We start from the raw sequence: 27649 nt of genomic DNA, 5'->3' as shown, positions 1-27649 counted from the left end.
ATTAAAGTCCACAAATAGTTAAATACAACATATTTATCTCTTACTTTAAACAGAATGTAAGTGTCTTTTCTAACTTAAAACAATTTAATTTCAGTGGACGATTTGGCTTTGATTTCTAGGTCCTCACCATAGAGCAGCCAAGCAGATGTCTTGAACTGATTGAGTACCATCAGTGTTCGAGATGAAACATTTTGGGCAGTATCCCAGTTGGATACTAACATTTCAAAATCTGGTATCCCACTTAAATGAAATTCATAAATAACATCATAAAAAACTTGGACAACACTGTTCTTGTTCCCAATCTAATGCTACGTACATCGCAATTCGTGAAATTCGCAATCAAATGGAATTCGCACAAATATTTTTGATTAATACGGACATAAATTAATATTTAGCAGTAATCTATAAGTGTTTCTGACATTACTAATGAAAAACCTACTTGTATCAATTTTCTGCAGATGTGGAATCAATATCTCAAATAAAATTTGAATGGAGGAAACTTCCAACAAAACAATAGCAACTTGGCAGTCCCCAGTCTATTGCTATGCCGCTATTGCTCCAGTGCAGCATTAGACTGGGTTCGAGTTGGGGAAGATATTGTTACAGCGTAGCATCAGACCGGGTACCAGCTAGAAAATACTGTTACTTAACTTCACCAGTACATGACGACTTTCATTGTTTTAGTGAAAAATAAAAAACGCAGGATTAAAAAAACCAACAACATTATATGGTATCCAGGTGGGATACTGGGTTACTGAAGTCTGGTATCCCTGGGATATTGGGATACCATTAATCTCCAACACTGACCACTGGAAGCTATCGTCACTCAAGCCAATCAGAAATACTGTTCTCTGGATGATGTCTTAAACTAATTGATTACCCTTGGACTGACCTACCTCAGACTCGTTTGCTGGACTGTCGTCACTCAAGCCAATCAGAAATGCAGCTTTCTGGATGATTTCCAGTGTCTCGTAGTTCTTTGGATGTAGAGCGATTATCCTGTTGCGCATCTGAAAAACAGTTTTCACATTAATGTGCAGACTGAAGAATACAGGTTTATTTTTTTAATGAACTGCAAAAGAACAAGGCCATGTTTTATTTAATGATGCACAAGACATTTTATTTACAGTTATATGGCATCAGACATATGGTTAAGGACCACACAGATATTGAGAGAGGAAACCCACTGTCGTCATTTCATGGACTACTTTTTTCGATTAGCAATAGGGATTTTTTATATGCATCATCCCACAGACAGGATAACACATACCAAGGCCTTTGATATACCAGTCGTGGTATACTGGCTGGAATGAGAAATAGCCCAATGGGCTCACCGACGAGGATCAATCCCAGACTGACCACGTATCAAGCGAACACTTTACCACTGGGCTACGTACCACCCCAAACTGCAAAAGAAGACTAGGCCTTATAGTTAAAAATGGATTAATATCAACATCTCAAAAAAACATTAGTTATAGATCCTAGTTCTGAGATACATACCTTTATTCTCTTCTCTTAAAGGCTAATAAAAACACTAGGGCCCATTCCACGAATAAATCATAGCTAAGGTAGTTATTTATGATGAGTTTTATGGCTGGCATACATAAGCTTTACAACTCTTCCAATAAGCATCCTTACGGTAAGTGTCCTACATGTAACAATGTGTCTTTTTTATCAAGCAGTTAAATATGTTAGGTACAGACTATTCAATACATCTGAGATGTATTTGTGGGCAATGGAAACACATGAGTAACTTCACGAAGTCATTTCCAAAGCAATAACTGCAGAATGCATCATCAGGGAATATTTTGATTTCAAAATATGGATTAGTGATATTTCTGTCTCTAATGTTGCTGTCATGGGCTAATCTTTTTGATTAGCAGCAAGGGATCTTTATATGCACCACCCCACAGACAGGGTAGTACATACCATAGCCTTTGATATACCAGTCGTGGTGCACTGGCTGGAACGAGAAATAGCCCAATGGGCCCACCGACGGGGATTGATCCCACAATGATCACGCATCGAGCAAGCGTTGTACCACTGGGCTTCATGGTACAAGGCCCAGGAAAACCAGAAACTCATTAAATATGCCAAGTGTGATTAATTTAGCAAGTAGAGTGTGACCCCTCTATACTGGACCCTCGGTTAATTGTAATTCCCTTAGACCAGATGTTTTTCACAGTCCCTTTTTCAAATATCAGCACAGAACAGACCCTCTGAAAACCAGATACCCCTTAAAACCAGACTTTTCACTTGGTCCTTGGGTGCCCAGTTTAGAGGGGTTTCACTGCATGATGTTTTTTTAATTTTTTAATTTAATAAATAAAGATTATTATACGAGCTGGTGTGTAATACTGATTTTATGAAACGAGGGGCGGGACGTAGCCCAGTGGTACAGTGCTCGCTCGATGTGCTGTTGGTCTGGGATCGATCCCCGCCAGTGGGCCCTTTGGGCTATTTCTCGTTCCAGCCAGTGCACCACGACTGGTATATCAAAGGCCATGGTATGTACTACCCTGTCTGTGGGATGGTGTATATAAAAGATCCCTTGCTGCTAATCGAAAAGAGTAGCCCAGGAAGTGGCGACAGCGGGTTTCCTCTCTCATTATCTGTGTACCATATGTTTGACGTCATATAACTGTAAATAAAATGTGTTGAGTGCGGCGTTAAATAAAACATTTCTCTTTATGAAATGACTAACAGGATTTTTGTATTGCCCGAGCGAGAGCAAGGATAACACATGAATCCTGACACAAGTTTTGTAAAATCAGTAGAACTGACACGCGAGTGTAATAATTTCAGATAAGAAGGGCCGTCTTAAAATGTTTCAACCACAACTAGAAGGAGATGATGAAATGACGTCACATTTCACATGCACAGTCTGAGCTAGGACTGGGGAAGCGACATCATGTTATGATGTCGCTTCCGAAAATTGTGTCATTACACTTGTTATAACATGTGTGCTTCGTATGGTTTTTATTAACTCAGTTATGTTGAACCATGTGGATAACTGCTAATATTTTACATAGCCTAAAGAGTAAGTTCGGCGACAGGGGCTAGACATAGCCCAGTGGTAAAGCACTCGTTTCATGCATGGTCGGTCTGGGATCAATTTCATTGGGCTATTCTCGTTCCAGCCAGTGCACCACGACTAGTATATCAAAGTCATGGTATGTGCTATTCTATCTGTGAGATAGTGCACATAAAAGATCCCTTGCTACTAATGAAAAAATATAGATGGTTTCCTCTCTAAGACTATATGTCAGAATTACCAATGTTTGACACCCAACAGCTGATGCTTAATAAATTAATGTGCTCTAGTGGTGTCGTTAGACAAAACAAACCTTTAAGGTAGGTGACTTTAAAATACCTGTGCCCATCTGGTGCGATTATCAGCCGTTAGAACGGAAACACACTGGCCATGCGGTTCACTGTTACATCTATCATGTATTGTCTGTAGAATCTGCTGAAATTCCGGTGCAGTCAGCAATTCCCCTTTATCATCGAGACTCTCCACACTGAAGAGACGACCTTTATATGTGACAATAACATTGGACGGTGTGTCACCTTGTGATTCTGAAACAAGGAAAATCAGAAAATGAATTTTTTTTAATTAATACATGTATGTAGATATGAAAATGGGTCAAACAAAACATCTAGACATTTTAATATTGAAATCATCCAGAAAGCAGCATTTCTGATTGGCTTGAGGGACGACAGTCCAGCTAGTGAGTCTGAGGTAGGTCAGTCCAATGGTCAGTGTTCGAGATTAACGGTATCCCAATATCCCGGGGATACCAGAATTTAATTTTGGATACTAGACTTCAATAACCCAGTATACAGTCAGTCTAGGATTGATCCCCGTCAGTGGACCTACTGCGCTATTTCTCGCTCTAGCCAGTGCTCCACAATTGGTGTAACAAAGGCTGTGGAATGTACTATACTGTTTGTGCATATAAAAGATCCCTTGCTGCTAATTGAAAAGATTAGTCCATGAAGTGGCGACAGCGGGTTTCCTCTCTCAATATCTGTGTGGTCCTTAACCATATGTATGACACCATATAACCGTAAATAAAATGTGTTGAGTGTGTCGTTAAATAAAACATTTCTTTCCTTCCTTCAAAGCATCAGCTGAAACTATATCGTAAGTTTTGGATGGAGAATATGGAAAATTTATGGACTAACAGCAAAACCTCAGAAACACTGTGCAGATGATTAAAAAACCAAAATTGTAGATAAATCCAGAACTTTCATTGCTGTGTAAGAAATCAGTAAATTTTGCAGTAAACATTTACAGAGCTTTAACTGAGACATAAAAACAAATATAAATTTTTTAAATTAACATAATAAGTTAGCACAACACTGTCTTAAACTATATGATAGTTAACTGAAAATTACCAGTTTTAAAGTAGTGTAACAATTCATCTTTGTGCAAGCCAGGAACTCTGTACGTGTTGTACATGTAATAAAACTGGTTCATGCAAAGATGTCTTCCTTTTGAATCCTTTTGTGGTTGAATACGTTCTCTGAAAAAGAAGGAAAAAACCCCCCAAATAATCATAGATAATATATACAGAATATACTCGAAGGCAAAAGTTATTGAAACATGGATTGTTTGGAGTAATACATTTGTGAATGGATTTATGGATGTCAACCAGAGAAAATGTGCATGAAACAGCTCAAAGAAATGCAACCAAGCAGTTGTTGCAACGATTGCATGTTTTGTGCAAGAAACATGGAATATTCTGGAGAAATGCTGTCCAGTGTTCACCATAAAAGGCCAGACATTCAGTCGCAAATCACTGCCACTCTGTGCAGCCTTCAGAAGATATGAAGTCAGAAAAACATCGTTAGTGAACTGTTTGTTGCAATTTCATCATGCCATGCCTCAGTGAAAATGACAGATGACAAGTCATAGGGATACTAGAATCTGGAACCTCGCAGCGTGACATTGCACGTCAATTCAACGTCCACATAAACACCATATGGCACTTATGGCAATAATATCAACAAAACAACCAGGTCAGGGACCGTCCCCATAGCGGCCGACCACCTATGACAACCCCTCGCCAAGACACATGGATCCAAACCATGCATCTGCGAAACAGGTTCCAGCCAGCAACCCTCACAGCCCGTACCATCCCTTTCTCCAGCTTTTAGTGGATTCAATGAGACAACAGTGTCAGGCCTGTATCAATGCTCAAGGTGGACACACTTGCTACTGACTGTGTGAACTTTGCTCTGGACCCCCTTTAGTGATGTGGCTCATTTGCATATGGCAGGTGCGCCCTTTTCATGGACTATTGCTCGTTTCCATACCTTCGGACATTTCTCTCTCATGTTATAACATTTCATACACAGCAGTAAAAACTTATCATCAATTATCTTTGTCTTTTGTGTGTCACAATAACTTTTGCCTTTTAGTATAGATGCACAGATTCACACAAAAATTGGACCTGAATTGACAATAACAGGTTCTGTGAGTACCGGTATAACAATTTACTAAAATAGGTTCTGTGAGTATAACAATTGTCTAAAATAGATTCTGTCAGTATATCAATTATCTAAAATAGGTTCTGTCAGAATAACAATAGTCTAAAATAGGTTCTGTTAGTATAATAATTGTCTAACACAGGTTATGTCAGTATAACAATTGTCTAAAACAGGTTCTGTCAGTATAACAATTGTCTAAAATAGGTTCTATCAGTATAACAATTGTCTGAAATAGGTAATAACAATTGTCTAAAATAGGTTCTGTCAGTATAACAATTGTCTAACACAGGTTATATCAGTTTAACAATTGTCAAAAATAGGTTCTGTCAGGATAACAATTGTCTAAAATAGGTTCTGTCAGTATAACAATTGTCTAAAATAGGTTCTATAAGTATAACTAATATAGCTTTCCTCAGAATAAAAATTGTTTGAATGGATTGTCTTGGATTACAAAATTACAAATATAGGTTGCCAATATAACAATAAAGATTCTGTCCGTATAGTAAGTATAATCATGTAAAATATGTTATATCAGTAAAACAATAAAGGTTCTGTCTTTTTAAATAAAAAAGGTGTTTACTTTCTGATGTTCCGCCAGAAGTCCATCGTGTAGTGCAGCATCAGTGCCGCCCTCTCCATCTGACTTCCCACGCAGGCCGGCCACACATCGTACATGTACGGACCGACTCCACTGATGTTCTGACGCACGGCTATCGACTCTCGGAATTCCAAGTACGCAACATCTTCCCACCATTTGGAAAGCTGAATATTGAAGAGAAAAAAACAACTAATCCAGGGCTCTCTGTGGAACAAATTTTGGTTTAGCCAATTTTCAGAAATGTAGCACATTTCCTTGAAAATCATTAAAATGTGGTTAATTTGAGGAATATTTTATAAGCCAAACTCTATTTTTTTTAGCCATTTTGTAAAAACATTAGCAGTTGGCAGATTTGGCAATGTACAGGGTGAGCCCTGCTAATCTAACCCCTCTGCATGCATGTTAAAGTTAAAAACATAATAATATATTTTTTTTTTTTTTAATTTAACAATAAGTTCTTATATATTTATCCAGTCCTCCATCTATCAGTTCACCCATCCAACTGTCCATCTATCAAGCCATCATATATATAAAAGCAGAAAGAACATTTCAATTATCAAAAGACATTTCTCACCCACAATGTCAATATTTCTTTGGTTTGATACATGTGTAGTTTATTGTTTAGGAAGGAAGAAAATATTTTATTTAACGACACACTCAACACATTTTATTTACAGTTATATGGCGTCGGACATATGGTTAAGAACCACACTGATATTGAGAGAGAAAACCCCCTGTCACCACTTCATGGGCTACTCTTTTCGATTAGCAGCAATGGATCTTTTATATGCACCATCACACAGACAGGGTAGTACATACCACAGCCTTTGATATACCAGTTGTGGTGCACTGGCTGGAACGAGAAATAGCCCAATGGGCCCACCGACAGGGATCAATCTCAGATTGACCACACATCGAGCGAGTGCTTTACCACTGGGCTACATCTCACCCTTTATTGTTTAGGAGTTCCATAAAACTACAGAAACAAATTATTGAAAGATACATGTACATGTATTTAACAAACACAGAGATAAAAAATAAAAGTTTATGAAAAACAAATCTGGAAATTTTAATATTTATGGTTGAGTACTGAGATTGGCCTTAGGGTTAGGGTTGAAAAAAGGTTTAAAATAACAGTCCCTGTTCAGGATGGATGCAAAATATTAGCCTAAACTGTATTTTAAGTTTTTGATAGAATGAATGAATGAATGAATGAATGAATGAATGAATGAATGAATGAATGAATGAATGAATGAATGAATGAATGTTTAACGACACCCCAGCACTAAGTTTTAGATAAAGAATATTGAACATTTTTGACAAACAGCACAGACATTTAAAAATCTAGAATTCTTAAAGGGACACACTTTAGTTTTTAGAACAATAATTAAAGAGGTCTTTTCAAGCTCACCTTTTTAACATCATCAGTGTTATGAATTGATCTTAATCTAAGACAATAATTAAAGGGACATACCCCAGTTTTTAAACACTAAGGCATATTTCTCACTATTAGAACTGTTTATGATTACTGAAATCAAACAGTACTCACATTTTATTATTTAGATGAAGTCTTTCTGATCATCCTGGTGTTTCTAATACCACAAAATGCATTTTTCATATTTTTGTAAAAATGCACGTGCATCTGAGAAGTAATGGTTATGCATGGAGTCACGTTTTAGTCTATTTTTAAGGATATTTCAACGGATATTTCAACGTCACGGACTTTTGTTTCAGTCTGTTGTATCCAAATTTGTTACAGGTTTGTAAATTAACCAAACTTAGTGTCCATTTATATGGGTCGAAACTAGGGTCTAGGTGAAAAATATACCTTAGTGTTTAGAGTGTGTCCCTTTAACAAATGCAGAACAACATTAATTTCTGTATGCTTATCACACTTCAGATTTTTCCCTGACAAATCAAGCTGTGAGTGGAAATCCATCTACCCAATTGCGCATGTATTTGGCTCTTTCATGTAATTTGAGATTCAATTCCTTTCCAATTCCATGTTCAAATCTGTCCACTATTTTCACGGTTTCTTCGTATTCTTTATCAGACACCAAAGGCCTTACTGTAAAAAAAAAAGGAATATAAAACAAGTATCGAGGTTAAAATCTTACAAAATACATTCAATAATAACTAAGCATTGTTCATAAAATGAATACAGGACTCTTGGGAATTGATCATTTGCATAGACCATAAATTATGGGTTACACAAAAACAAATTCAGGGTCCATATTTTCGAAGCTCTCTTAGTAATACGAAATAGTAAAACCATCGTAGGGTGTGACGTCACTACAGCACACGCCATAGTGACGTCATAGCTTATGATAATTTTACGATTTCGTAGGCTAAGATTGCTTCGAAAATATGGGCCCTGGTAACTCATTTTGTTTTTAACGTAACCCATCACTAACATGTAAATGATGTCATAAATTCAATGCGTGAATGAAAAATGGGTTACTCAAAATATACTTACCATTGAAGCACATCAATTAATTAATCATCAGCTATTGGATGTCAAACATTTGGTAACCCGCTACATCTTTCCAAATGCAGCAAGGGATCTTTTATATGCACTTTCCCACAGACAGGAAAGCACATACCACGGTATTTGACCAGTTGTGGTGCACTGGCTGGAATGAGGGGGGAAAAAACAATCAGTTGAATGGATCCATTGAGGTAGTTCGATCCTGTGATTCAAGCACCTCACACGAGCACTCAACTGCTTAAGCTAAATTGACAAGTGAACGAAACTATCGCTCTGGCAATTTTCAGAGGCCATGAATATTAACATTAATTAATGTAGGGATATCAACTAATAATTACTACACACTGAATAATAACAGCATACTGACTGCAATAAGACTGTGTTATTATTATTATTATGCTTAATGTATAGACAGTGAAACCTGCCTAAACTGGATCACGATGGGTATCTAACAGTTATCTGATTTAGACAGGATCCAGTGTTTACAGGGTCGTGTTTTAGAATTAAACATTTTGGGACCATGAAACTTGGCCATTTTTGACAGAGTTCCAGTTTTTTAGGGTCCAGTTTAGACAGGTTTCACTGTATATAATTAAAAATTCCATATACACAATATATATATATATATATATATATATATATATATATATATATATATATATATGCAATACCAAAACTATTTTTTATTTAAAGTTTTAAACCAAGAAAGCATTGTGGCAAAATCAGGGAATGCAGATGCACAAAGCAAAATATAATGAATATGGTATTTATACATCATAAATCTAAAAACCAATTTTCAATCATTTCGGACTTTAACATAGGAGTCAAATAAAACAAGTTAACATTGTCACTGTCGGAAAAGTAATACCTACATCTGGCATTTTGACAATAAAATAACTAGCAGCCGATGCTACACAGTCACCTGAGTCCAGATATCTCTGTAGTGTGTGGTGTAAAGGAGGGATGGGCAGAGAAGGGAGATCCTTGGAATATTGAAATAACTAGCAGCCGATGCTACAGTCACCCGAGTCCAGATATCTCTGTAGTGTGTGGTGTAAAGGAGGGATGGGCAGAGAAGGGAGATCCTTGGAATATTGAAATAACTAGCAGCCGATGCTACAGTCACCCGAGTCCAGATATCTCTGTAGTGTGTGGTGTAAAGGAGGGATGGGCAGAGAAGGGAGATCCTTGGAATACTGAAATAACTAGCAGCCGATGCTACAGTCACCTGAGTCCAGATATCGCTGTAGTGTGTGGTGTAAAGGAGGGATGGGCAGAGAAGGGAGATCCTTGGAATATTGAAATAACTAGCAGCCGATGCTACAGTCACCTGAGTCCAGATATCTCTGTAGTGTGTGGTGTAAAGGAGGGATGGGCAGAGAAGGGAGATCCTTGGAATATTGAAATAACTAGCAGCCGATGCTACACAGTCACCTGAGTCCAGATATCGCTGTAGTGTGTGGTGTAAAGGAGGGATGGGCAGAGAAGGGAGATCCTTGGAATACTGAAATAACTAGCAGCCGATGCTACACAGTCACCTGAGTCCAGATATCTCTGTAGTGTGTGGTGTAAAGGAGGGATGGGCAGAGAAGGGAGATCCTTGGAATACTGAAATAACTAGCAGCCGATGCTACACAGTCACCTGAGTCCAGATATCTCTGTAGTGTGTGGTGTAAAGGAGGGATGGGCAGAGAAGGGAGATCCTTGGAATATTGAAATAACTAGCAGCCGATGCTACACAGTCACCTGAGTCCAGATATCTCTGTAGTGTGTGGTGTAAAGGAGGGATGGGCAGAGAAGGGAGATCCTTGGAATATTGAAATAACTAGCAGCCGATGCTACACAGTCACCTGAGTCCAGATATCGCTGTAGTGTGTGGTGTAAAGGAGGGATGGGCAGAGAAGGGAGATCCTTGGAATACTGAAATAACTAGCAGCCGATGCTACACAGTCACCTGAGTCCAGATATCTCTGTAGTGTGTGGTGTAAAGGAGGGATGGGCAGAGAAGGGAGATCCTTGGAATATTGAAATAACTAGCAGCCGATGCTACACAGTCACCTGAGTCCAGATATCTCTGTAGTGTGTGGTGTAAAGGAGGGATGGGCAGAGAAGGGAGATCCTTGGAATATTGAAATAACTAGCAGCCGATGCTACACAGTCACCTGAGTCCAGATATCGCTGTAGTGTGTGGTGTAAAGGAGGGATGGGCAGAGAAGGGAGATCCTTGGAATACTGAAATAACTAGCAGCCGATGCTACACAGTCACCTGAGTCCAGATATCTCTGTAGTGTGTGGTGTAAAGGAGGGATGGGCAGAGAAGGGAGATCCTTGGAATACTGAAATAACTAGCAGCCGATGCTACACAGTCACCTGAGTCCAGATATCTCTGTAGTGTGTGGTGTAAAGGAGGGATGGGCAGAGAAGGGAGATCCTTGGAATACTGAAATAACTAGCAGCCGATGCTACACAGTCACCTGAGTCCAGATATCTCTGTAGTGTGTGGTGTAAAGGAGGGATGGGCAGAGAAGGGAGATCCTTGGAATATTGAAATAACTAGCAGCCGATGCTACAGTCACCCGAGTCCAGATATCTCTGTAGTGTGTGGTGTAAAGGAGGGATGGGCAGAGAAGGGAGATCCTTGGAATACTGAAATAACTAGCAGCCGATGCTACAGTCACCTGAGTCCAGATATCGCTGTAGTGTGTGGTGTAAAGGAGGGATGGGCAGAGAAGGGAGATCCTTGGAATATTGAAATAACTAGCAGCCGATGCTACAGTCACCTGAGTCCAGATATCTCTGTAGTGTGTGGTGTAAAGGAGGGATGGGCAGAGAAGGGAGATCCTTGGAATACTGAAACGTCTTCTCTGTATCCGTCATGAACATCAAATCTGCCATGGTGCTGAAAATAGAGAGAGAAAGAAAAAAAAACCTGTAGAAAACTTGAATCATTTTCTTTTTTTCTGAATACTTAGCCTGACCTCAAACAAATGGCATTTTCCCCAACAGCCAATAGATGACTTAAAAGCTTCCTCTGCTTCCTGTTTCCCCAGATCAGCATGTAGAATACTTATAGACATTATCTAGTTTGTCCAAGTGCATGCAAGTCCTACAAAATGTAAGTAATATGTCGATGTTTCCATAAATTATAAATATTATAAGGGAGCATTGTGTCAAAGTCCAGATTAACAAAGGTGCTCTCTTTTTTGTTACAATTATGCTGTAAAATAAAGTTAACGTTTGTTTTGTTTGACGATACCACAGGAGCACATTCATTTATTAATCAGCGGCAATTGGGTGTCAAACATTTGGTAATTTTTACATGTTTTTCCAATTAGTAGCAAGGGATCTTTTAAATATGCACCATCCCCCTCAGACAGGACAGCACATACCACAGCTTTGCTATCAGGTGAGAGCTTTACCACTGGGCTACATCCCGCCCCTAATCTGTAAAATAATGCTGACTTTTCTATGAGAGATGAGCAATGGCTCATTCCTACCTAGTACTACTCATATGGGCAGAGAGAAGTGGAGAAAGAAAAGTGATCTTTCCCTAGGGAAAGAAAAAAAAAACATTTCTTCCCCTAGATACGTTTTGATGTCATAATAAATTTTTCACTATAGGCGGTTATAATTATGTGTAAGAATAGATTCCATGGTGGCAGTCATGTCAACAACTAACTTACGTCATCAGCGATACATATGTCAGAGCTAAGACGCAACGCTGCCTCTTGTTCTCAACTTGCAAACTTATTTTCAACAACAGTATCGTTAGAAAATCTTCCATAAAATGATAAATATTGAAAATGGGCAATACCATTTATCCTGCACTCGTGAATTGATGTTGTCCTTCCCCCGATAAATGGTATTGCCTCATAGCTCGTTGAGTATTCTCTAAATACTCGCACAAAGAAGAAAAGTGATATTTCTACACCCACCTTTCACCATTTTGCTTTATTATTGCTTTATTATTTGTTACAAGAATGCTAATTTTAAAATTATTATTACTTGCGTGGGACTACTCTTCTTATACACGTATAAGAAGTGACTTGCAGGGAATAGGGTCTCAATGAGTACTTGAGTACTCAGGCACGAGCCGAGTCCTGCAAAACCCATGCATGCAAGGAACAGCACTCTAATTTTATTTTTTTTAATTTGTATGTCACTTTTCCATATATTTGCATTCAAGAGCTATGAGACATGATGGGACAACAAAAGTTGAATGCGTGGAATGCAATATAATGGTGCTGGGATTAACATGCATAATGCTATTTTACTATATTCCTTAGTCTCAGTATCATCAGGAATCTAGTATAAGTGTCGGGTACTCGGGTCCAGGCCGAGTTCGACCCTCGAGTACTCGAGTCCAATATTCCCATAGCAGGGAATTATTATTATGGGAATGTAGCCAGCTGATAGACCTTGGGGAGTTGTGTGGTGTTACTTGGTGGAGATGCATTAAATTTTTAAAGGGGGCATACTTATAATTAAGGCACACACAATACCAGATTCCAGCAGATTCTAAGGGGGCAATAATTTTTCAAGAAAATGCCTCCATGCCCCCACCCCCACCCCCAAGCAATGGGCCCAATTCCAAATGAACAGGGCCCCGTTCCACGAAGCCATGTTAGAGCTAAGATCACCTTACGGTAGTACTAAACCAAATAACTTCCGGCTGGGTCAAAGTTTTATTAAATGACGCATTCAACACATTTTACTTACGGTTATATGGCATCAGACATATGGTTACGGACCACACAGAGTTTGAGAGGAAACCTGCTGTCGCCACTACATGGGCTACTCTTTCCAATTAGCAGCAAGGGATCTTTTATTTGCGCTTCCCACAGGCAGGATAGCACAAACCATGGCCTTTGTTGAACCAGTTATGGATCACTGGTCGGTGCAAGTGGTTTACACCTACCCACTGAGCCTTGCAGAGCACTCACTCAGGGTTTGGAGTCGGTATTTGGATTAAAAATCCCATGCCTCGACTGGGATCCGAACCCAGTACCTACCAGCCTGTATACCGATGGCCTAACCACGATGCCACCGAAACCAGTTTTTGATAGAGAAGCGAACACCACAAGTCCTGTGATTGGTGATAAATGTGAGTGTGTTGGGTGTACAAAAAAATAGTTTCATCTGGGCAAAACATGTATGCAATTTCATTTCATCTAGTACCACCGTGTCAAGTGCATGTAGCCTTGTGCTTGAAACATATGTGGTACCTGTAAAAAAAAAAGTACTCGAATTTTATGCGCAACTAGGGTAGTCATAGACGCTACCCGTTATCTCAGAAATGGGTAGCTTGCATGACCCCCAATTTTTTCTTGATTCACTTTAAGGGTGAGGGGTGGTAGTATTTATATCTGTGGCATTTATGTTGATTGATACGCTGCAGGTAGGAGGTTTAGCCACATATGTTACTATTGTCGTCTATGGGATTTGATTTGGTAGTACATACCCGTAAGTGTGTAACTATCTAATACACTTAAGATGATCTTAGCACTAAGATTGTTTCGTGGTACGGGGCCCAGGTCTGATGTTTAATTAAATTATTACTACCTTAAAACATTATTATTTAATCTGGGCCTTAATGAAAGGAGACAGACCACTGGCACCCACTATCAATCCTGCAAAATCCAGAAATCACTTTGTCAAGATACTTCACAAAGGTGAGATAAAAACTTTGCATTATTTTCAAGCATGAGTGCAACGTATAACTCAGTGGTAGAGAATTCATGTACGAGTTACATTAAATTTTGTACAATCAATTACACATCATCTATGAATTCTCATCATAACCAGGGATCCATTCAAGGATCTAGTATGTATTGTCATATATAAGGGAATTAAAATCTACATACTCCTGAAAAAGATCCCTTTGTAATTTGTGTAGTAACAAAGGGTCACTTTTTCTCTCCTCTCCTTCTCTCTCCCCCCCCCCCCTCTCTCTCTCTCTCTCTCTCTCTCTCTCTCTCTCTCTCTCATTCAACCAACTGTCAAAATAATGATGATATTAAACACTAACCATATAGCCTTTCTTTAAAATATGCTATGGTGTCAAACAAACATTCCTGTCTTTTCCATGCATATATTGAACAATGTTTTCAAAGGGACATGTATTCTACAAACAAGTGCAGATGGCCATTCACTGCCCTATTCTACAGATATAACACACTGCCTAATTAGAAAGCACTTTTCAGTTTTGATCATTATAATCTACCTTTGTATCTAATAGAGTATGTGCATCTTTACCTCACTTGAATAATTCTACTATCACATTACATCCAATAATTATCTTGTTTGTAGTACTTCTTTTAAAGTTTTCCAGTAATCTACACATCCCGAATATCCGATTATTCCAGATGCTTGTACATGAACATATTACAATGGGTCCAAGTGTTTTGCTCAGTGAATGCAAAACTGGTCTATTTTCATTAGAAACACCGCTAACAGCTCATTAACCGATAATAATGGAACTCTCACAAAACATTTGATCCTGGACACTACATGTGGCCGGTTAATCTGGAGATCTTATTGTAGTCACTATCACACCACATGTTAGGTCTCTGACCTTAAGTAACTCAAAAAAAAGGAATGTTTGGGGTTTTTAAAAACAGTTAGGGCCGAATTTACGCAGCCTGTTTTTCTTACACACGGGTGTTTAAGCATTGTAAATATATGTAGTTATACACGTGTGTAGGTCTAAAACAGGCTTTGTAAATCCGGCCCTTAAATTTTAGTTTAACACCACCACTAGAGCACACTGATTAATTACTTATGGGCTGAGATGTAGTCTTTAAAGACATACTGTCACAGACTTAAGGACCGTATTTTGCTAAAAATGGATAATAAATCAAAATTACATTAATTTTTGCAGACTAAATCTAGCTATTGCATCAGTTTAACTACACCATGATGGAGTGAAATTCATGTCAACCCTCTCAGCAATCTTAGTTTTTGAATTATGGACCATTGCCATAATTCAATTATTTTTACAAAATATCATTAATAAATGGAGTATGGTGGTTACATAGATGGTTGAATAAAGTACATAGGGACAAATCAAATATATCAACAATTAAATACAACTGTTTTTAATTGTATTTAAGAGGTCGGTTATAATCATAAACATATGTCTTTGTATGCCATTTAGCAGGGCGCAAAAGGACTGCGTAAGGAAGATCACGTTGGCTAATTAAATAGCCTCGCGTCGTGACGTCACTTAACAACAGCGTCAGTTTCAAATAATTTCGTACAGGTAAGACGCAATTGTTATTTTTAATTTAAGGTAGCGGCCGTGTGAACGATTTATTTCAGGGTCAGTTCCGTGAACATTTGAAATCATACAAGCCCTGTGTGGTTGTGTTACAAATAGGAGGTAACGATATAGATAGAACTGAGGTCGTACCGACAAAAATAGCACGGCTTGTAATTTCAATTGCGGAATGGCTTCTGTTAGGATGTTCTGTACGGCATGTCTGCATTATGCAGTTGTTGCCTAGATTAGAAACTCTGTATCTGCCCACGTCAGTTTACAATCAAAAGGTCAGAGAGGTTAACCAAAGTATCAAGTCATTGGTAGCTGATATTGCTAATGTGACCATCATAAACACAGAGGTTTAAAGGAAAGTCCGGTAGATATATTTTTTCAGGTAATACTTTGCAAGGCCATGTAATAGGTCAGTGGTCTGTGACAATATGCCTTTAAAGGAAATCTGCACAAATAAGCATATATATACATGTACCATGACCTTGTATATATATACCTTGATGGGCGACTGGTTGAGATGGGTGAAAATACCAACTGGTTTGTTGGAGGAGTTCCAGAATGTGGACACTTCAACGTATTGTAAACTAGAGCTATTTGATATCTAACGTGACTGTTTCAACATTTGATCAAGAGATCGTGAAAAATTCCATATGCTAACTTTCCACAGGCTACTTCCTATCAAAAGGCAGCAACAGATCTTTTATAGGCACTTCCTGTACACAAGTCAGTACATACCATGTCCTTTGATGGACCACATTTGAGGACAAACCAATATTACACCTCAGTACATTTTAAAAAGTTATAACTATTTGTCAAATTTGTTTATTTTATTTTTTTAAAACACCAGAAGTTCACTTGCAGTACATATGTATCTGAAATGGAATATTAGATATTGTGCATTTATTTGTTTCAATAATAATATGCAAACAAATACAATCTATAAATGTTCTCATTTAAAGCACACACACATTTCTCCATTGTTTATTACAAAGGTATGTTTTATTTAACGATGCACTCAAGACATTTTATTTATGGTTATATGGTGTCAGACATATGGTTAAGGACCACACAGATATTGAGAGGATACCCACTGTCGCCACTTCACGGGTTACTCTTTTCGACTAGCAGCAAGGGATCTTTTATATGCACCATCCCAGACAGGGCAGTACATACCACAGCCTTTGATATTCCAGCCGTGGTGCACTGGCTGGAACAAGAAATAGCCCAATGGGCCTACCGACGGGTCGATCCTAGCCATTATTTATTACATGTATAGCCCTATCATATTAAAAGTTAACTGTATTAGATTTAGTACCAACTCTCCACTTTGTATTCAATTTACAAGCAAGTATGACTGACAGCAAAGAAAAAAGTTAACCAATGGGTTTTTTTTAAATATAAAATTTCAACACTTACTACTTTTACCTGTCTACAAAACAGACATCCACTGTCTAGTAAGTGACACTAAAGTAGCCCTCGCAGTATCTTCAAATGTTTTTAATCAAATACATTGTAATTCATGAACTTTGGACTTGTACACATGTATGTGACAGCTACTCTATATCTTTTCAATGTACATTACTGCTGTGCATTGTATATCACATGGAATATTACATGAATAATTAGTTATATGCCTCAGTGGCAAAGTGGCTAAGCCATAGGTACAGGGTTCACATCCTGGTACTGGCTCCCACCCAGAAAGAGATTAACGACTTAATGGGTATAGGTGTTAGGTTACTGTACACCAAGTTCTCTTTCACTAACAACTAACCACTAACCCACTGACAGACAGGCCAGATAGCTGAGGTGTGTGCCCAAGATAGCGTTTTTGAACCTTAAATGGATATAACCACACAAATAAGTTATAAACAAACATTATATCCATGCATCAAACCCAAATGTGTTAGGGAACTTTGAAGTCTGGAGGGAGAGGTGTACACCCCAGCACCCTTCACCCAGATCTGTGCCTGTCTGCACACATAATAAATTAAACAACTTTTCATGCTTAGGTACATAGAGAATAATACATCAGTGGCCGTTACATACCATTTATCTCATAACAAGTTGTTTTAAAATGTATCTAATGATCGAAAGCGAGTTTGATATGTTTTTAAACAATGAGTTGTGAGATAAATGGTATCTAATGGACACGAATGTACATTGTATTATTCTATTTCTTACATATCCTCAAAAACCAGGTTTTAATCTAATTTTAACATCTTTTTCAACTAAAAGTTATTTACAGCTGTTAATGCACTTGTAGCTAACTTACACATCACAAACACATAATTGTCAGGTTAACTACATGTATATGACACAGTGTAATCAATTTCCACCATGTTGTTTTTCATTGGAAACATGGCACTGGTGAATTGGTCATCACCTAGGAGCAGCCAGTCGTATGTCTTGAAATTGTTAACACATGTGCTTGTGTAAACAACCATGTGTTATCAAAAATAATGCATGCTGTTATCACCAACGGGTATGTAAGAAATACATTTATCTAATACTTGTTATAGGATTGAAAGGAATGTTTGTTTATCAACACCTTGGCATTATAAAGCTATATCCATCTAGTGTCTAACATGTTATTATTTCAACACTTGCATCTATAAAGCTATATCCATCTAGTGTCTAACATGTTATTATTTCAACACTTGCATCTATAAAGCTATATCCATCTAGTGTCTCTAACATGTTATTATTTCAACACTTGCATAGATCTATAAAGCTATATCCATCTAGTGTCTAACATGTTATTATTTCAACACTTGCATAGATCTATAAAGCTATATCCATCTAGTGTCTAACATGTTATTATTTCAACACTTGCATAGATCTATAAAGCTATATCCATCTAGTGTCTAACATGTTATTATTTCAACACTTGCATCTATAAAGCTATATCCATCTAGTGTGTAACATTATTATTTCAACACTTGCATCTATAAAGCTATATCCATCTAGTGTGTAACATGTTATTATTTCAACACTTGCATCTATAAAGCTATATATATCCATCTAGTGTCTAACATGTTATTATTTCAACACTTGCATCTATAAAGCTATATCCATCTAGTGTCTAACATGTTATTATTTCAACACTTGCATCTATAAAGCTATATATATCCATCTAGTGTGTAACATATTATTATTTCAACACTTGCATCTATAAATATCCATCTAGTGTCTAACATGTTATTATTTCAACACTTGCATCTATAAAGCTATATATATCCATCTAGTGTGTAACATGTTATTATTTCAACACTTGCATCTATAAAGCTATATATATCCATCTAGTGTGTAACATATTATTATTTCAACACCTGCATCTATAAAGCTATATATATCCATCTAGTGTGTAACATGTTATTATTTCAACACTTGCATCTATAATCTAGTGTGTAACATGTTATTATTTCAACACTTGCATCTATAAAGCTATATATATCCATCTAGTGTCTAACATGTTATTATTTCAACACTTGCATCTATAAAGCTATATATATCCATCTGGTGTGTAACATGTTATTATTTCAACACTTGCATCTATAAAGCTATATATATCCATCTGGTGTGTAACATGTTATTATTTCAACACTTGCATCTATAAAGCTATATATATCCATCTAGTGTCTAACATATTATTATTTCAACACTTGCATCTATAAAGCTATATATATCCATCTAGTGTCTAACATATTATTATTTCAACACTTGCATCTATAAAGCTATATATATCCATCTAGTGTGTAACATGTTATTATTTCAACACTTGCATCTATAAAGCTTCACTAGTATCATACAGGGCTAGCTATGGCACTCATCAATTGTTAATTTTATAATTTTAAAAACTAACTGGCAAATTTTATTTTAATTTGGCAAAATGTCATGTAATAAAGAATTTGACATTTCCAAAAGCCCTCAGTCTCGGCTAGTGATTTTTTGTTCTGGGTTAGTGGAAATTATCAATTGTATTACATACATGTACATAAATGTACTATAATACACAGGACACTAGCCAAAACTTCTGTGAAAGCTAGTGACTTTCTCAAGCACTTGTTGAATAAATAATCAATATTTATAAAACAAATAACTGCGTTTCTGCAAAAAAAAATATTTAATAGATATAATGTCACAAAATTTTCTAGTAGATAAAAGAAAGCTTCTAAGTTAACTTAAAAAAACACATGATACAGGTTAATACCATGTCAAGTATTTTTCTCCAACAGTGCATTTTACGATGGCTAAGTTTCATGTTAAATATTATCAGTTACATACCTGGGATATTAATACATATATACTATGTATTTATGGTCAGTCTGATACCTAGCTGAAAACAGTTTTTACACTTCCGAAACACATGGTCATGTTTTAAGGTTTTCATAAATCCAGTTTGCAAACATTATTGGTCTATTTTTAGTATACGTATTACACAGAGGAGCATGCAGTCAGACTACTGAATCACCTGTTACTAAAACAAAACAGAACAATTTGTGGTCTACCTGTTGGGTTAGCTTACTTAAAAACAACCATGCTACTGTCCATGAACCCAATTTTGTTCAGCCAGCATATAATGTTGTTGACAGCTCTCAAGTCTGATGGTAACAATAAAAATATAAACAATGCTGAAACCCAATACAGATATACAAGCTGGCACTCAGCTGTAGTGTATTACAATCATGATGTTGGTTAGAGGGATGTACATACATGTATATTTTATACTGGTCATCACCAGATGTGACACCATTCTACAATTCTACATATTGGTCTACATATATATATATATATATATTTATCCTGCAACCACTGTTTCTATTGACAAATTATGCATGATTACCGATTAAAGCAGTCATAAACGTATACTAGCAGATTATGACTTTTCACGTCACTAATATGACGTCATACGCATATCTACATTATAAAATTGCTCATTTGACCTCTAGGTCATCGTATAATGTGGCTGAAATAACAGAAATAATAGCTTTTCCCCTTATTATATATAAGAACGAGAATACTGCATGTACTTTTGTTTTAGCTTGCCAAATATAAGAAGCTAAAACAAAAGTACAAGGCAATGGCATAGCCAGCATGAGGCAGACGAGGTGCTTGTGAAAAATACGACCTAAACATGAAAACTTAACATTTGAGCTAAATGCAAATGTTGAAGCCATAATCTTGTATTCTGACTTTGTTAAGATAGGGGCGAGACATAGCACAGTGGTAAATGTGCAGTTGGTCTAGGATTGACCCTTGTTAGTGGGCCCATTGAGCTATATCAAAGGCTGTGGTATGTGCTATCCTGTCTGGGATGATGCATATAAAAGATCCCTTGCTACTAATGGAAACATGTAGTGTGTTTTCTTGGTGGGACGTAGCCCAGTGGTAAAGCATTTGCTTGATGCGCGGTTGCTCTAGGATCGATCCCTGTCGGTGGACCCATTGAGCTGTTTCTCGTTTCAGCCAGTGCTCCACAACTGGCATATCAAAGGCTGTTGTATGTACTATCCTGTCTGTGGGATGGTGCATATAAAAGATCCCTTGCTGTTAATTGAAAAGAGTAGCCCATGAAGTGGTGACAGCGGGTTTCCTCTCTATATCTGTTTGGGCCCTAACCATATGTCTGATGCCATATAACTGTAAATAAAATATGTTGAGTGCATAATTAAATAAAACATTTCCTTCCTTCCTTCGTCTGTCAGAATTACCAAATGTTTGACATCTAATAGCCAATTAATAAACCAGTGTGCTATGGTGGTGTCGGTAAACAAAACAACAGAAATTGTCACGGCAAGACAAAAACTGTGCAGTATACTTATTTCGTCAATTATAATTTTTCACATATACATGATGCATAAATTGTGAATGGTTTTATGAATATTCAGCTATCAAACAAATTTAAACACAATATTTCATATCAACATTGTTTATATTACTGTGACAGTTCAGTGGTGACACTAAATCTGTCAACAAACCTGTCAACAGTTCTATGCGAGCTGAAGGGAATCATCTGGCTAGAAAACAGCAAAGTACTTTAATTTTTAAAACAAAAATATTGTTTGCTGTTTGATTAACTAACAAAAATGACCCTTCATATATTTAATTTTTAATTAAATATGCCCAGACTAAGTATGAAAATCATGTAGACTTTATTCAGCTATATGTATGGTCCTTTGATCTACATGGCTGAAGATATGGTGCAGTTCAGAGGTTGAATTTTTATTAGGTGGTGGGGGAGGGGGGACATCAAATGTTGCCTTCAGTTTAATAACAGAAATTATGTCACCAAAGCAAGTTGGAAGGGGCACCAAGACAAACATTTCCCTTCAAAAGTGTGGCACGGAGGCAACTTATTTTCTATCAAGTTTTCTCCCATAACATAACGTTGCCTCCCTAGTCATAGCTCAGACGGTGCATGTGAAATAATATGTCATTTCGTCATGTCCTTCTATAGTCCGTCTATAGTTGATACCTCTATAGTACATCCCAGTGTTCGAAATAAGCATTTGTCTGTTTGTCCCGACAAATGAATATCTATTTGGACAAACAAAATATGCCTTGGTGGATGTCCAGTGGACAAGTAAAAAATTTTTGTGCAGTTTTATTTTGATCAATTAAAAACATCATCCTGGTGCTTGAATAAAAAAAAAAAATTTATTTGGACAAGTGAAAATATTGGCGGACAAGTAGATTTCTAGATTTATTTATTATGTGGACTACTGAAAAAGTCTGCTTATTTCTATCACTGCCATCCCACAGGGAATACCTTTTTTCATTCTATGGAATTTATTACAAGTTATTTATTTCTGAGCCGATTGTTTTCTAAATTGGACACAAAAATGGTATTTTTTGGTTATTTCCGAAATACTTTTACATTTCTTCTTACGTAAAACCAAATTGAAATTATTTACAAAAAAAAATACATTTTTGTAGGATGGGATGGACTATAGTTGTGGTTGAAAATGAACCATTCATACAGAAGAGTGGGATGTAGCCCAGTGGTAAAGCGCTTGATTGATGCACGGTCGGTTTAGGATCGATCCCCGTCGGTGACCCCATTGGGCTATTTCTCGTTCCAGCCAGTGCTCCACAACTGACGTGTAACAAAGGCTGTGGTATGTACTATCCTGTCTGTGGAATGGTGCATATAAAAGATCCCTTGCTGCTAATCAAAAAAGAGTAGCCCATGAAGTGGTGACAGCGGGTTTCCTCTCTCTATATCTGTGTGGTCCTTAACCATACGTCCGACGCCATATAAGCGTAAATAAAATGTGTAGAGTGCGTCGTTAAATAAAACATTTCCTTCCTTCCTTTCCTTTCATACAGTGTGTAAAGTATCCCAATTACTCAGAATTGTTCAGTTTTACCCTACCACATGGTAGTCAAAGATTTCCACTCTGAGTCCAGTTATGCAATACAACGGTAATCCTATGTTTTTCCTATGTTTTTTGTCCTTTCATCAATAATTTTCAAGTTAATCACTAAGACACACTACAGGACAAAACTTGACAACACCCCCATTCAACAGTTCTTCTTCATTTAGAAATTATTGTTTGTTTTGAATTTGAAAAATACATTTGAATAATTATTATATTACTGTATAATAATAAGTAAAGTAAATATGCCTCTCTCTTATAAAAGATGAATTTAAATTAAATATTAAAAATCAGTGACCTGTACATACAAAGACATACACAGAGAGACAGAGAGACAGAGAGTGAGAGGGACTGAAAGACAGAGAGAAAGAAAGAGAGAGGGAGGGAGGGAGAGAGAGAGAGAGAGAGAGAGAGAGAGAGAGAGAGAGAGAGAGAGAGAGAGAGAGAGAGAGAGAGAGAGAGAGAGAGAGAGAGAGAGAGAGAGATTTATTCACATTCAGCTATTAAACAAATTTAAACACAATATTTCATATCAACATTGTTTATATTACTGTGACAGTTCAGTGGTGACACTAAATCTGTCAACAAACCTGTCAACAGTTCTATGCGAGCTGAAGGGAATCATTTGGCTAGAAAACAGCAAAGTACTTTAATTTTTAAAACAAAAATATTGTTTGCTGTTTGATTAACTAACAAAAATGGCCCTTCATATATTTAATTTTTAATTAAATATGCCCAGACTAAGTATGAAAATCATGTAGACTTTATTCAGCTATATGTATGGTCCTTTGATCTACATGGCTGAAGATATGGTGCAGTTCAGAGGTTGAATTTTTATTAGGTGGTGGGGGAGGGGGGACATCAAATGTTGCCTTCAGTTTAATAACAGAAATTATGTCACCAAAGCAAGTTGGAAGGGGCACCAAGACAAACATTTCCCTTCAAAAGTGTGGCACGGAGGCAACTTATCAAGTTTTCTCCCATAACATAACGTTGCCTCCCCAGTCATAGCTCAGACGGTGCATGTGAAATAAGATGTCATTTCGTCATGTCCTTCTATAGTCCGTCTATAGTTGATACCTCTATAGTACATCCCAGTGTTCGAAATAAGCATTTGTCTGTTTGTCCCGACAAATGAATATCTATTTGGACAAACAAAATATGCCTTGGTGGATGTCCAGTGGACAAGTAAACATTTTTAGTGCAGTTTTATTTTGATCAATTAAAAACATCATCCTGGTGCTTGAATAAAAATAAAAAAATTATTTGGATAAGTGAAAATATTGACGGACAAGTAGATTTCTAGATTTATTTATTATGTGGACTACTGAAAAAGTCTGCTTATTTCTATCACTGCCATCCCACAGGGAATACCTTTTTTCATTCTATGGAATTTATTACAAGTTATTTATTTCTGAGCCGATTGTTTTCTAAATTGGACACAAAAATGGTATTTTTTGGTTATTTCCGAAATACTTTTACATTTCTTCTTACGTAAAACCAAATTGAAATTATTTACAAAAAAAAAATACATTTTTGTAGGAGGATGGGATGGACTATAGTTGTGGTTGAAAATGTTTCAGACTGTCTTTGTTATTCATTAAATAAATATATAATAATAATAAAATGGATAATAAAGAAAGTCATACTGATTTTTATGAAATTTGTATCAGGATTCTTGTAATGCGAGAGAGACTTTGTACTTATCATTCATGTATTACCGTCTCTAACATTACAAAATTCCTAACACTTGTTTCATAAAGTCAGTAAAACACACAGCCTTGTTTAATAATTTCTATGTATAACTGTGCTGCACCATGTGTGACCAAATGCAATTTTTGGATACGGATGCCTTTTATTGTATTAACAATGATGATTTTACTATATATTACATTATAAATACAACATATAATTAATGGGAAGGGCACAACTGGCAAACTGCACATATATGTAGGTACATGTGGGGCATTGTTCTTTCCATCAACAATGTCTGATTTTTGGAGCACAATGGCATGTAAGGTGGACACTTAGAACTATAAAATTGAATATGATATTTTTTTTCACGTACGTGAAAGTCAGGAAACCGTGAAATATTAAGGCCTGAAAAGTATGAATCACAGAACCACTTTACACACTTCTGTATGAACCATTCATACAGAGGAGTGGGATGTAGCCCAGTGGTAAAGCGCTTGATTGATGCACGGTCGGTTTAGAATCGATCCCCGTCGGTGACCCCATTCGGCTATTTCTCGTTCCAGCCAGTGCTCCACAACTGACGTGTAACAAAGGCTGTGGTATGTATTATCCTGTCTGTGGAATGGTGCATATAAAAGATCCCTTGCTGCTAATCAAAAAAGAGTAGCCCATGAAGTGGTGACAGCGGGTTTCCTCTCTCTATATCTGTGTGGTCCTTAACCATACGTCCGACGCCATATAAGCGTAAATAAAATGTGTAGAGTGCGTCGTTAAATAAAACATTTCCTTCCTTCCTTTCCATTCATACAGTGTGTAAAGTATCCCAATTACTCAGAATTGTTCAGTTTTACCCTACCACATGGTACCGGCCTCGGTGGCGTCGTGGCAGGCCATCGGTCTACAGGCTGGTAGGTACTGGGTTCGGATCCCAGTCGAGGCATGGGATTTTTAATCCAGATACCGACTCCAAACCCTGAGTGAGTGCTCCGCAAGGCTCAATGGGTAGGTGTAAACCACTTGCACCGACCAGTGATCCATAACTGGTTCAACAAAGGCCATGGTTTGTGCTATCCTGCCTGTAGGAAGCGCAAATAAAAGATCCCTTGCTGCCTGTCGTAAAAAGAGTAGCCTATGTGGCGACAGCGGGTTTCCTCTAAAAACAGTGTCAGAATGACCATATGTTTGACGTCCAATAGCCGATGATAAGATAAAAAATCAATTTGCTCTAGTGGCGTCGTTAAATAAAACAAACTTTACTCTTTTTTTTACCACATGGTAGTCAAAGATTTCCACTCTGTCCAGTTATGCAATACAACGGTAATCCTATGTTTTTCCTATGTTTTTTGTCCTTTCATCAATAATTTTCAAGTTAATCACTAAGACACACTACAGGACAAAACTTGACAACACCCCCATTCAACAGTTCTTCTTCATTTAGAAATTATTGTTTGTTTTGAATTTGAAAGATACATTTGAATAATTATTATATTACTGTATAATAATAAGAAAAGTAAATATGCCTCTCTCTTATAAAAGATGAATTTAAATTAAATATTAAAAATCAGTGACCTGTACATACAAAGACATACACGGAGAGACAGAGAGTGAGAGGGACTGAAAGACAGAGAGAGAGAGAGAGAGAGAGAGAGAGAGAGAGAGAGAGAGAGAGAGAGAGAGAGAGAGGAAGATAGGGAAGGAGAGGGTGGAGGGTAGGAGAGGGAGGGAGAGGAAGGGAGACAGAGAGAGAGAGACAGAGACAGAGAGAGAGAGAGAGAGAGAGAGAGAGAGAGAGAGAGAGAGAGAGAGGAGGGGAGATATATTCCAGTGCCCAGTGGTATTTAGCGCTCGCTTGATGCGCGATCGGTTTGGGATCAGCCCTCATCAGTGGGCCCATTGGACTACTTCTTGTTCCAGCCAGTGTACCATGACTGGTATCAAAGGCGGTGGTATGTGCTATCCTCTCTGTGGGAAAGTGCATATAAAAGATCCCTTGCTGCATTCGAAAAAAATGTAGGTTTCCTCTGATGACTATATGTCAAAATTACCAAATGTTTAACATCACGGCTTCTAGATTATGGTAGCCCCACTCCCATGGCTAGTGATATTCAATGTTGGGCTAGTAAATAACTACTATTGCTATGCCCGACGGCTAGTGAATTTTTGGGGTAAAATGTTGCAGTTAAGTCTATTTTGTAAATATAAATATCCTTCCCACACCCAACCCCTCAATGTTAGTGTTTTAAGCTCTTTAGGTAACATATTTGATTATTACTAGTATTTAGTAAAATTGTATTAACTTTAAGTAAAGTAGGGCTAGTGAATTTTTTATTATGGCTAGTAAATTTTTTTAATCACTGATCCCATGGCTAGTGGATTTTATGAAAATACTAGAAACCCTGAACATCCAATAGCCAATGATTAATGAATTAATGTGCTCTAGTGGTGTCATTAAACAAACCAAACTCCTTCGGTCTCTGTAAAGCCATAATATTTAATGAACATAAAATATAAATAGACAAATAGACAAATAATAAAAAATATATATATAAAATATGATGTGTAGCTTTATGGAGACAAACATTTTCGGTCAGAGAGTTGTCTCTGACCATGAGAGAGCATTAGAACTGCCCAAATGTCCGTCTTGCTCTCTTACGGTTGGGGGGAGGGTGTGGGTGGGATGTTGCCCAGTGGTAAATAACTTGCTTGATGTGCGGTCGCTT

The 27649-nt window shown here is 37.3% G+C and overlaps 1 protein-coding gene across 2 annotated transcripts in view; it reads right to left on the bottom strand.

The window, feature by feature from the left end:
- The window catches only part of LOC121381837 (peroxisomal carnitine O-octanoyltransferase-like), a 51173-nt gene that overhangs the window by 22634 nt on the left and 890 nt on the right, over nt 1-27649 (bottom strand). For both annotated transcript variants that reach the window (XR_005959087.1, XM_041511200.1), the window contains exons 2-7: nt 11363-11481; nt 8038-8162; nt 6077-6258; nt 4402-4529; nt 3374-3579; nt 897-1010 (exon numbers count right to left, since the gene is read on the bottom strand). Coding sequence is in view for 1 of the 2 variants with exons in the window: in XM_041511200.1 (XP_041367134.1) it covers nt 897-1010; nt 3374-3579; nt 4402-4529; nt 6077-6258; nt 8038-8162; nt 11363-11477 (870 nt within the window). In the remaining variant the exon portion in view is untranslated. The remainder of the gene's footprint in view (nt 1-896; nt 1011-3373; nt 3580-4401; nt 4530-6076; nt 6259-8037; nt 8163-11362; nt 11482-27649) is intronic.

The sequence above is a fragment of the Gigantopelta aegis genome, chromosome 9, assembly GCF_016097555.1.
Source record: "Gigantopelta aegis isolate Gae_Host chromosome 9, Gae_host_genome, whole genome shotgun sequence".
In the NCBI taxonomy this organism is placed as follows: Eukaryota; Metazoa; Mollusca; class Gastropoda; order Neomphalida; family Peltospiridae; genus Gigantopelta; species Gigantopelta aegis.
This window is presented reverse-complemented; position numbering and strand designations above follow the sequence as displayed.